This window comes from Neophocaena asiaeorientalis, unplaced genomic scaffold (genome assembly GCF_003031525.2).
Source record: "Neophocaena asiaeorientalis asiaeorientalis breed wild unplaced genomic scaffold, Neophocaena_asiaeorientalis_V1.1 scaffold90, whole genome shotgun sequence".
NCBI lineage: Eukaryota > Metazoa > Chordata > Mammalia > Artiodactyla > Phocoenidae > Neophocaena > Neophocaena asiaeorientalis.
The window spans coordinates 1,586,361-1,596,630 of record NW_020172445.1 but is presented as its reverse complement, the minus strand read 5'-3'; the positions used below and the strand labels follow the sequence as shown (position 1 = coordinate 1,596,630).

Sequence of the window (10,270 nt, the reverse complement as noted above, 5' to 3'; positions counted from 1 at the left end):
TTTCTGAGGGCAGACTGTGAGAACCAGCACTGCTACCCAGTGCCATCCTCTTTCCAGTGGCTGTGACTGGGCCTTCTGACTTCTTCCCACCAATATTCTCCCTTACAAAATAAACCCTCTGACCCGAGCCTCCCTCTCCCGGTCACAGACTTCTCAGGAGTCCTCTACTCCGGCTGTCTCTGCTGCCTCACCTCCCATCCCTCCTGTGGTCTGGTTTCAGGCTGTCCACACCATGTCCCAGAAACAGCCCCCACTTAGTAACCTTTTCCCTGACTCCAGTGGACACTCCGCAGCTTTGACAGATTCGCAGCCTCCTCACAGCAGGCTTCCAAATCTGGTTTTCCTCCTTCCAATTTGGGTTGCTCTTTTTTCTGGTTGGTGACCTTCAGGACCTCCCCCTGGGCCACCCCACCCACTCCCACCTGTACATTTCTGAATCCTGGGCCTCGACACTCTCCTGAACTGAAAACTATAGATCCAGCTATCCTTGGACTCTCTCCCTGGATGTTCTACAGGAACATCATGCCCAACTTGTCCCAAACAGAGCAAGCACTTCACCTCCCCCAGGGCCCCTATCTCAGCAGGCAGCTCCACCTTCCCTCCAACTGGCAAAGGCAGAAACTCTGGAGTCCTCTCCCACCTCCCTCATTCAGTGTCACCAGGCCTGTTGTCCTTTGTCCTAACTCAATGTTCATCCCTTCCCTCCATCTCTGCTGCTACTGCCCCAGCCTGGGGCGCTGTCTTTTCTCTCTCTCTGCATCCTCACCAGCCTCCCAGCCTTAACTGCCAAAACCCTTTAAAGGCCTCTCACTAGCCTCCAGATAAAATCCAAACTCTGTAAATTGGCTTACCTGACCCCATGCTCTCTGCCTCCCCCACTCACCAATGGGTCTCTGCAAATCCACCCACCCCTAGATCCAGCCACTCTAAACCTTCTGTTCTAAATCCCTTCCTCTCACCTCCCTCAAGACCTCACCTGAGGCTGACCATGCCCAGAATATTGCCCTTCTCTCAGTCCACCACCCACAACATTCACACTCATTTCTCTCCCAGGAAGCCTAACCCCTAACCTGGGTTAGGCCCCTGCTCAGTTGCTCCCATAACTCCTTGTATTTTTCACATCAAAAAACTCGTAGTATTTTATTACTGTTTCTTAATATTCAGAATCTCAGACTGAGTGTGAACTGGGGACAGGCAGGATTCGTGTGTTTTGTTCACCACAGTATTTGCAGCACCCAGGACGATGCCTAGAATACAGCAGGTCCTTAATGAATTATATTGAATTAATGAATAGTAATGAATTGTTCTGTGAATGAAGAGGTAAGGTCTGGCTGAAAGCCCCTCTTCTGCGGTGGGAAAAGGTGAGGTCGACCTCTTGCAGCAGGTCACCCATACGCTCTGTCTCTATCCTAGTATCTAGAACAGAACCTCCAGTGGCACCCCAGCAGACATTGTGGGTGCTTGTCTGACTCCTGGAGAGGGCAGCCATATCTGGTTGTAAGTATGGCGTCAGAGTCCTGTGGGTGGACAGGAGGTCAGCAGTAGCATTAGAAGGGACCCTACAGTCACCCAGGTGCTCCAAACCCTGGCTGGGCAACTGGCCGACTGCCCCTTTCTCTGGTACCCAGGCTAGGCCAGGCCGCCATGGGGATCTGCGAGGCCCAGCAAGTCCTCTGCCAGGCTGGTGAGTTCGTTCTCCTCGAGCGCCTCCACCAGGCGCTGCAACGTGGCGCGGCGGCCCTCGGCCTGCACGAAGCGCCGCAGCAGCTGGAAGGCCTGCTCATACAGCCCTTCACGCTCGTATTCATAGGCCAGTGAGTCAAGCGCCGGGTCCCGCAATGCACGACAGCCGCGCTGCAAGGAGCGCCCTACCTTGCGCCACTTGAGGCCCACTGAGCGCGCGAACGTCTGTTGGTCCTGCAGGCTCAGCGGCCGGTTCACTGCAGGGGGAGTGGGAAGCGGAGTGAGCTCGGGACACCCTTCCATTTCCGCCCCGCGACTATCCCGCGCAGACCTCGCCCCTCCCCAAACTCCATCCTCCCGAGGATCCTGCCTCTGCTTCTCTCCGGGAGTCTCACCTACGGGCTGACCATGGAACAGAAAAGTCTGGCCAGACGGCGGCGGCGGCGGCTTCTCCTCCGACGGAGAGGGTGCCAGAGACTGCGAGGGGGCCGGAGCGCCCTCCACGTCGCCCCCTTGGCCCCCCGAGCCGCACGTCAGATTCCTGAGCGCATCCTCCAACTCTGTTAGTTCCTCATCCCGGAGCCGGTCGGGCTAGGGAGGGGAGTGCGGCGTCGGTGGGGGTCTTAGCCGCGAATCCCCACGCCACCCTGGCCCCAGCCCGGCCGCACCTTCTGGGCGAAGATGCAATTCAAACAGCGCTCCTCGTCGGTCAGCAAGGCATCTAGCTGCTCCGCGCCGGCGCGCAGCTCCAGTTGCAGCGGCACGGAGTGCAGGGTCAGCTCCGCCGCCAAGCACCCTTGCAGCGCGGCGCGCAGTGCCCCCTCGCGGTAGGTGCGGAGGAAGCGGCCGCAGGCCTGGCGCCCGCTGAAACGCAACTGCACGATCAGCTGCGGATCGCTGCGGTGGATCTTGAGCATCTGCAGCACGTCGGGACTCCCGCCACTCTCTGCGGAGGCAGGCAGTCAGGTGGCATGCGGTCCCCCTGCGGGGCCATTCTCCAAGAGGCCGGAGGACGGATGAAGCCCCAGGTAAGACGCCCTCCCCATCCCCAGACCTAGGGGCGCGGCTATACGCCAGAGCTCCCAGCTGGGAAGCAAATTGGGATGCAAACAGCAACAACCCAGAATAAAGGCCAGGACCTATCACAGGGAGCACCCTAGGATGGAGTGTGTGCTACTCTATCCCCAATCCTGAAGCCCCAAATGAGGGTGGGCAAAAAGGACATGCAAGAGACTTTGCAGGGTAGAAAGGGGCGTTTGCCCTGGGCAGCCAAGCCCTCTGGGTAGGTGGCTGGCGGGACAGGGGGCGAGAGGTCTCAGGTTTTTGGCCTCCTAGTGTGGCTCCCCCCGCCCTGGAAGGAGAGGGGCTCTCGTCGCTCTGAGGCCGGAGCCAGATCCCCCTATTGGCTTCAACCTCCAGTGGCCTCTGCCCTGAGATGGGAAAAGGGGACCCAAAAGGTAGGTACTGGGGAGGGGGTCTTGGGCAAGGAGTGCTGCAGTGAGAGAGGAAAAGAAGAGAGAGGCGCGATTAGTAGACAGCAGTGAGCGGGCTGATCCGGGGAGTGGGGGGCATGGAGCAGGGGGACGTTAGTGCGTACATAGATCATACAGAGACACAAGAGACACAAGTCTACACCCAAGGGCACACATGCATACGCAGAGAAGACAGACCCTACACAACCAGGCGTCCTCCTCCTCCCTTCCCTAACGAATCTTTTCCTTAAAGTGGTGGTTAAGCACAGGCCCACAGAGTTGAAGAGGTGAGGTCTCAGTCCCTGGCCCCGCCCACAAAAGGCCCCAGGCCGGCCTTTCCTCTCCAAGTGCCCGCCCACTCACGCACCTGCCAGGGCAGTCCGCAGAGCCCTGTACACCGCCACTTTCTGCTGCGGGTGAGCGTAGGCATCCGACAAGACCACCTTGTCCAGCGAGGACTCCACAAATAGGTAGGCACTGCCCACCCACTCCTCGAGCCCATTTGGCCCAGCTGCCATCTTGCCTCCTGGAGACAGAGATAGGCATTCAGATCACCCAGCTCTGGAGACAATTGTCCAGTCCCACGTGGCCGAGCTGTCCCCTCAGCTGCCATCCAGCCGTCCCCACCCAGCTGGCATACTTATGAGGGTAAGTTCATCATCCCACAGGCAGCCCCTTGTGCTTCTGGCTCTGCACAGCCCAGCCCAAACCAGCCCAGCCCAGCCAAGGTTTTCAGTGAGGACTGTCTCTCCACTGTTTTCTCAGAGAAAGAGCCCAGGGTCACAGGGATGGAAGAGGAGAGGGACAATGTTGCAGTAGAAACAACAAGTTCTGCTCCCTCCTCAGGCCAGGGTGTCTCTCTCTTTTTTTTTTTTTTGCGGTATGCGGGCCTCTCACTGTTGTGGCCCCTCCCCTCGCGGAGCACAGGCTCCGGACGCGCAGGCCCAGCAGCCATGGCCCACGGGCCCAGCCGCTCTGCGGCACGCGGGATCCTCCCGGACCGGGGCACGAGCCCGCGTCCCCTGCATTGGCAGGCGGGCCCCCAACCACTGCGCCACCAGGGAAGCCCGAGTGTCTCTCTTTTCAAAGCTGACTGGAGACATCCTTATCCTGGATGGTGCCCATGCCCCACAGCACAACGAGACCCATGTGCTGGTATGGTATGCCCTCAGCTTAAATTTGAGCCCCCAGGATCCCTGTGGGACCACAGCCCCCACTTTGGTTTTCTAACCTGAATTCCTACTAAATCTCCAGGCTTCACTTCAAAGGACACCTGTAGTTTGCGCCTGCCCAGATTCCCTCCCGCAATCCTGACTGACCTCTGGGGCCTTCCCCCTTGTCTCAATCCACATGCCTGTTGGAGGGGCGAACTCCACTCCCTAGCTCCAGGCCTGGGCAAGTGAAACAGGCCTAGCCAATCTGCATATTCCATTCGCCTTCCTGAAATGATTTGTTCAGAGTTGGGCACAGGATTCAAGTTGGACCAATCAAAATCAACCTGCAAATTTGGCTGGATCAATAGGAAAGAGGCGTAAGTTTCCCTTCCTATCTTGAAGCTGAGCTAGAAGGAAGGGTAGTTCTCCTCTGCCACTGCTTGGGAACAGCCTGACTGAGAATGAAACTGGCACAGGAGGCTACAGAGCCAAGAGATGAAGTGCACTCCTAACCACACTGTGTCCCATCTTGGACTTTTCCATTATGTGAGCTAAATCATTTCTGTTTATTCTGTGTTTCAGATCTGCCCCCAAACCCTAACGTGAGAGCCAAATCTGGGACAGTACCTAGGAAGGAGCGCTCCAGCATCACCCAGACCTGACAAGAAAAATGATACTTGATAACCCTACCCTGCGTCTGAGCACAGGGATGTACCTTTTGAGCACTGCCCCCCCCCATAATCTTTTGGTAGAAGACATATTAATACTTGTGTGTTTACCCAAAACCATAGTCTGGAAATTAACAGGAAGTTACCATTGTTTACCTCTGTTGGGGAAGGGGGAGACTTGGCGTGATTTTTATTTTCACTGTATTTAGCGATATTCTACTTTATGTAAACCCCGTAGATGCAGTCCCGCCCCAAGGGGTGGATAAGTAAGGGTGGTAGTCTCCCCAGCAGGCCTACCTGCGGGACATTGAAAACCTGGAGGAGGGGGGAAGCTCCCTCACACTCACTACGACTGGACAAATGGGAGAAGTCAAACAGAAGTCAAACAGGCCTGCCAGGCTAGAGGTCGAGAAGGACAGATAACCTTTGAGAAGCGGCCGGGGCCCTTGGCTCGTTTCGCGCCTTTGGGAACTCCTTTCTACGTGTCCTTCCAAAGAAGCCCCTCCTCGGGAAGCCCCGCGCCCCACCCACCCAGAGTCCGCCTCTCTGCGGGCGGGGCCGGGCTGGGTTCTAGAAACTCTTAGCTGGATACCGACTCAAGAAAATATAACCCCTATGACCGGGAGCCAGCCGGTGCAGCGTTCTATTAACACGGCCTAACAGTCCCTGGGTAGCCCCACCTCTGGCCGGGTGGACGGTGACGGCCTGCTGGCGGGCGTGGCCCCTCAAGGACTGACAGGCTGAGAGTCCCAGCATCCTACTCAGCTGGGCCGCTCCCGAGCTCTCGAGGGGAGCTCCCCTGCCTCCCTCGTTCTGGAGTTCTGCTCTTGCTACTGGCCGGGGAGGGCAAAGGGTTTCTGCTCAAATATCTGTTCAGAAACAGCCCCACCCCGTACTCTCACCCACAGGGTCCTGCCGCCCCTTGAAATCCCCTAACTGAGACAAGGAACTTTCGGGGACTAAGGTCCGTACCCCTCTCTCCCGCCTCCCACGGAAACAGCCCAATAGGCCACCACCACCACCTGACCCGAGCAGCCGCGGATGACAACCGCGCCGCGCCCATGCTTCTGAGCCAGGATCCACCTCGGCTCTTGCCGGCACTGGGAAGCCCACCCACCCTCTGCACTAACCTGGCCGCCTCGGCTCGTCCCGGATTCCCACGCCCGCCCGGCTCCGCTGGATTCGCGCTGCTTCCGGGTGTGCGCGGAGCGCAGGGGCGGCGCCCCAGTCCGAGCCGCCCCTTCTGTCCCGGCGTCCCGCCCCTCGGGCTCCCCGCGGTTCCTTCCCACCACTGTCCATCGCCGCCAGTCCCCAGTCTCTGGGCAAAACCCACCTGGTCCGCTGAGCAGGTAAGAAACTGGCGCCTGAGGTTGGACAGCAGGGAGAACAGCCCGCGGCAAGGGACTTCGAGGACTTGTGGTTCTTACGAGGCCGGAGGGCCCCAGGGTGAGAGTTGCTCCTCTTCCTCCAGCGGGCAACTGATGGATCAACAAGGAGGCGCCCCTTGAGGACCAGACGTTTCTGGTGCCTTCTGTGTGGTAGAGCTCGAAGATCTCTGATCTCTGATACTCCCTGACACTCTGAACGGGGTGCCGGTGGGTCCCAAGTTCAGGCCTGGTGGAGGGTATCAGAAGCCCCAGGATACGCGAGGCGCAAATTCCAGCAGGGACCGTTAGCCTAGAAAATAGAAAACTGGCCAGTGGCGTGAAACGTTGGGTACGAAAACCTTTAAGGACCTTAAACTAAAATTGGCAACTTCAAAGAGGACGCACATTTTCCAACAAAGACCGCGCTCTCTCTGAGGTGGGTCTGCCGAATTCCAGCTGAACCTAAGCCGCCCAACGGGAGCCTGGGCTGCTTGGGGTTCAGGATCGGAACTTGAACCCAGGGTTCCTCAGGCCCCAGAAACCCAAGACTTTCTCCGCCCCGCCGGCCTTCTCTTGGAAGCACTCGGGACACCTCCCCCTGCGAGGTGGACGAAAGAGCCTCCCTTCTCTGGGCGGATTCGGTTGTGCCCCACACGCGTCCCTGCTTTCTGATTGGCTTGTGGTCTCTGCCAATTAAAAGTTTTCCCTAATGCTCCCGCCCTATTAACCCTATCGTTACTCTCTAGTGATTGGCGGGGGTAGGACCGGGTTTCTCAACTTGGGACCTGTAGAATCCACCGGCGCTTGTTGAAATTCAGTTTCCTGGGCCCTACTCTTTTCGGAGAGCCTAACTTAGTAGGTGGGGCCGTGGAATCTGTAGTGTGAACAAGTGTCCAAGTGATTCTGCTGCCCCGCGCCCTTTGAGAATGCCTCATTTCAATGGTCCTCGGTGCTTGGGCTTAGTCCTCCCCTAGTACTCAGGGTCGAAATTGGGAGGAAAGCAGTTCAGTGACCCCTGTGAGACTAGTCTGGGACATCTGGAGGCTGTAAGCGTGTAGTATAGGGAGGCAGGGGGAGGCAAGAGGGGCCCTCTGAGGTGGGGGGAGGACGTGGTTGTCTGGAGTCAGAGCCTGTGCATCCGCCTTCCAACTTGCTCAGAGAAAACTTTGGTAACTAGAAGAAAGATCCCATAGCATCATCCCAAATCCGGTATTCGGCTTTATCAACGTGGTGCACCGGTCGTGGTTGAGTTCCTTCTAATATAGCATAAAACGTGGATTTGCTCAACAAGTGAGAACGTAGTTTAAAGGAGAATCAGAGATCCTCGGCATCCAGGGCAGACTTCATGGGTCTGAGACCTGTGCACTGCACAGGGCCCCAGGCTTGGTTTAATAACTTGGTTAAATGCTCTGCTGTCACTGTCTTGAAACCCTTAATAATGTTTTGAACAAAGAGACCCACATTTTCATTTTGCGCTGGGCTCTGCAAATTACATGGCAGCTCCTGGGCTACAAGCATTTCTACACGTAGGCTCCAGGTGTTTCCCTCAACACTTTGGCCTTCCTGCAGCGGAACCCCCACCCTGCGCCCGGCCATGGCGGAGCCTGGAGAACAACTGCCGGAGGAGGTGCTGGCACTCATTTTCCGTCACCTGCCCCTGCGGGACCGCGCCGCTGCCGCGAGGGTTTGCAGAGCTTGGGCTGCCGCTGCCACCTGCAGCACTGTGTGGCACAACACGAACATCAGGTGAGCAGGCTCCTCCCCCTCCCGCCTTCTCCCTGGCTCGGTGGAGTCAGGGCTTGGGGAGATACAGTGACTCTCCCCATATTAAAAAGCGTAATCAGGACTTCCGGCGGTCCAGTGGTTGACTGGGCATTTCCAATTCAGGGGGAGTGAGTTCGATCCCTGGTCAGGGAACTAAGATTCCACATGCATGGACCACCCCCCCCCCAAAGTGTAATAATTTCTAACATTTATTGGCCACCAACTGTGTACCAACCATTGTTCTAAGTGCCTTACACATATTAATTTATTTAATCCTCACTAAAACTTTATGTTAGATGGTAGATATGGTAGATAGGTGGTATTATTATCTCCGTTGCACAGATAGAAAATTGAGGCAGAGAGATTTAATCACTTCCTTACTCAGCTGAGAAGTAGCAGAGGCAAATGTGAACCTGGCAATCCAGAGGCTACGCCCCGCCTCCTTAAAGACCGCTGAGAAAGCCCTGTTCTTAAAATATCATTGGCTCTCCGTGGCAAGGTTTCAACCAGCGGCAGATGCATCTGAAGTCTTCTAAATGGATAGGATGGGAGTTCCCTTCTAGCATCACCTTGGAGCGACCAGGCATGGTCGGGACAGGGAGGTTATGTGGGGAGGGGGCAGGAAGTGGGGATGGTAGCTAGAACCCAAGCTGAGGGGTGGGTTAGAGGCCTCTCTCCAGGTCGCGGGGACTCGGCCGGCTGATGCCTTTTCTCCACCACTCTACCCCCAAGTTGCGACTCTGAGCTAGAAGGCATGCAGCCGCAGTACCTGTCCGCTTGCCTGGACCACGTTCAGAATCTACGTCTGGAATTTGTGCCGTCCAGGGAGCCGAGCCGCCTGGCGGCCATAGAGTTGCTGACCGCACTGGCTGGCCGTAACCCCGAGCTGCGAGGCCTGTGCCTGGAGTGCCGCGGAGAAAAGCGGCTCTTCGACTCGGGTCGCGACGTTCTGGACGCCGTGCACGCCCTCTGTAGGGCCGCCCGCGCGCTGCGCCACCTCGACCTAAGGCGCTTGCCCTTCACACTGGACGACGCGCTGGTGCTGCAGGTGGCACACGGCTGCCCGGAGCTCTGCAGCCTTTTCCTGGATAACAGTACGCTGGTGGGCAGCGTGGGGCCAGGCTCCGTGCTGGAGCTACTAGAGGCCTGCCCCTGCCTGCGCGCCCTCGGCCTGCACCTGGCCAGCCTGTCGCGCACCGCGCTCGAGGCACTGGCGGCGCCAGACCGCGCACCTTTTGAGCTCCTGGCCCTGCGGTGCGCATGTCCCGAAGACGCACGCGCGTCGCCCCTGCCTAACGAAGCCTGGGCCGAGCTGAGCCGCCGCCACCCTGGACTGGCCGTAGAGCTGGAGCTGGAGCCGGCTCTGCCTGCCGAGAGCGTGACACGCGTCCTGCAGCCTGCTGTGCCCGTGGCTGCGCTGCGCCTCAGCCTCTCTGGGGACACCGTAGGCCCGGTGCGCTTCGCAGCGCGCCACTACGCCGCAACCTTGCGCGCGCTCGAGGTGCGCGCTGCCGCCTCTGCCGAGCTGGACGCCGCGCTGGAGGAGCTGGCAGAGCGCTGCGTGGGCCTGCGCGAAGTGCACTGCTTCTGCGTGGTGCGACCCTCCGTGCTGCATGCCTTCCGCACGCACTGCCCGCGCCTGCGCAGCTACACGCTCAAGCTGACGCGGGAGCCGCATCCCTGGCGGCCCACGCTTGTGGCGTGAGGCGACAAACCCTCTTTCCCCTCCCTGCGGACGTGTGGCCTCTGAGATGCTGCGTGGGTTTGCGCCGGGGCGCGTCAGCTGCTAGTCCGCTCCTTTAGGACTCTGTTGTCTCTTGTCCCTCTCGAGAATTGGGGGCTGTGGGATGGCGTCAGTACCAGCCCGGAGCAACCTGAGTCCACTCGTTGCTGTCAACATCTGCAGACACCCACTGTCCCCGCCATACGGGGATCACCCTCCTCCAACCCCAGTCCTCTGCAAACGTTGCTCGGCGGCCCCGGCGTGGGAGGAGGGAGGGCACTGGTTCAAAGCATGCCTCAGGGTTGAGTGTGAAATAAATCAAGCAGTATCTCTACGTCCTGTGAAAGGCCGGGTCCGCTCTGAAGGGGGAGGGAGGAGAACCAGCAGATGCCGGAGGAGGGGCAGGGGTGGGAGAGTTCGAGACCTCACGGTTTACTTC

At 58.4% G+C, this 10,270-nt stretch overlaps 2 protein-coding genes across 3 annotated transcripts; one reads left to right on the top strand and one right to left on the bottom strand.

Moving 5' to 3' along the window:
• Positions 1 to 1,138: 1,138 nt before the first annotated feature.
• Positions 1,139 to 6,176, bottom strand: TRADD (TNFRSF1A associated via death domain). The gene is made up of 5 exons (XM_024733806.1): positions 6,108 to 6,176; positions 3,523 to 3,681; positions 2,352 to 2,629; positions 2,079 to 2,274; positions 1,139 to 1,940 (listed from the first exon to the last, which is right to left on the bottom strand). Exons 2-5 carry the CDS (start codon positions 3,671 to 3,673, stop codon positions 1,630 to 1,632), a joined length of 936 nt encoding a protein of 311 aa, XP_024589574.1. The 5' UTR covers positions 3,674 to 3,681; positions 6,108 to 6,176; the 3' UTR covers positions 1,139 to 1,629.
• FBXL8 (F-box and leucine rich repeat protein 8) lies at positions 6,020 to 10,164 on the top strand. 2 transcript variants are annotated; one of them, XM_024733784.1, is made up of 3 exons: positions 6,020 to 6,326; positions 7,914 to 8,090; positions 8,841 to 10,164. In XM_024733784.1, the coding sequence occupies exons 2-3, from the start codon at positions 7,939 to 7,941 to the stop codon at positions 9,811 to 9,813; spliced, it is 1,125 nt and encodes a 374-aa protein (XP_024589552.1). In that variant the 5' UTR covers positions 6,020 to 6,326; positions 7,914 to 7,938; the 3' UTR covers positions 9,814 to 10,164. The 2 variants fall into 2 exon arrangements, with proteins under 2 accessions (XP_024589552.1, XP_024589562.1); XM_024733794.1 differs by lacking the exon at positions 6,020 to 6,326 and adding an exon at positions 6,403 to 6,780 and having other exon boundaries at positions 8,841 to 10,144.
• The last annotated feature ends 106 nt before the right edge of the window (positions 10,165 to 10,270 follow it).

What these genes read in the sequence shown, in the direction of transcription:
- FBXL8 (XM_024733784.1), top strand. Translation starts at nt 7,939, where the DNA reads ATGGCGGAGCCTGGAGAACAACTGCCGGAGGAGGTGCTGGCACTCATT. An exon ending in TGGCACAACACGAACATCAG is followed by an intron (nt 8,091 to 8,840) that starts GTGAGCAGGCTC and finishes TCTACCCCCAAG; the next exon opens with TTGCGACTCTGAGCTAGAAG.
- TRADD (XM_024733806.1), bottom strand. Translation starts at nt 3,673, where the DNA reads ATGGCAGCTGGGCCAAATGGGCTCGAGGAGTGGGTGGGCAGTGCCTAC. An exon ending in TCTGCGGACTGCCCTGGCAG is followed by an intron (nt 2,630 to 3,522) that starts GTGCGTGAGTGG and finishes CTGCCTCCGCAG; the next exon opens with AGAGTGGCGGGAGTCCCGAC. An exon ending in GTTCCATGGTCAGCCCGTAG is followed by an intron (nt 1,941 to 2,078) that starts GTGAGACTCCCG and finishes CTCCCCCTGCAG; the next exon opens with TGAACCGGCCGCTGAGCCTG.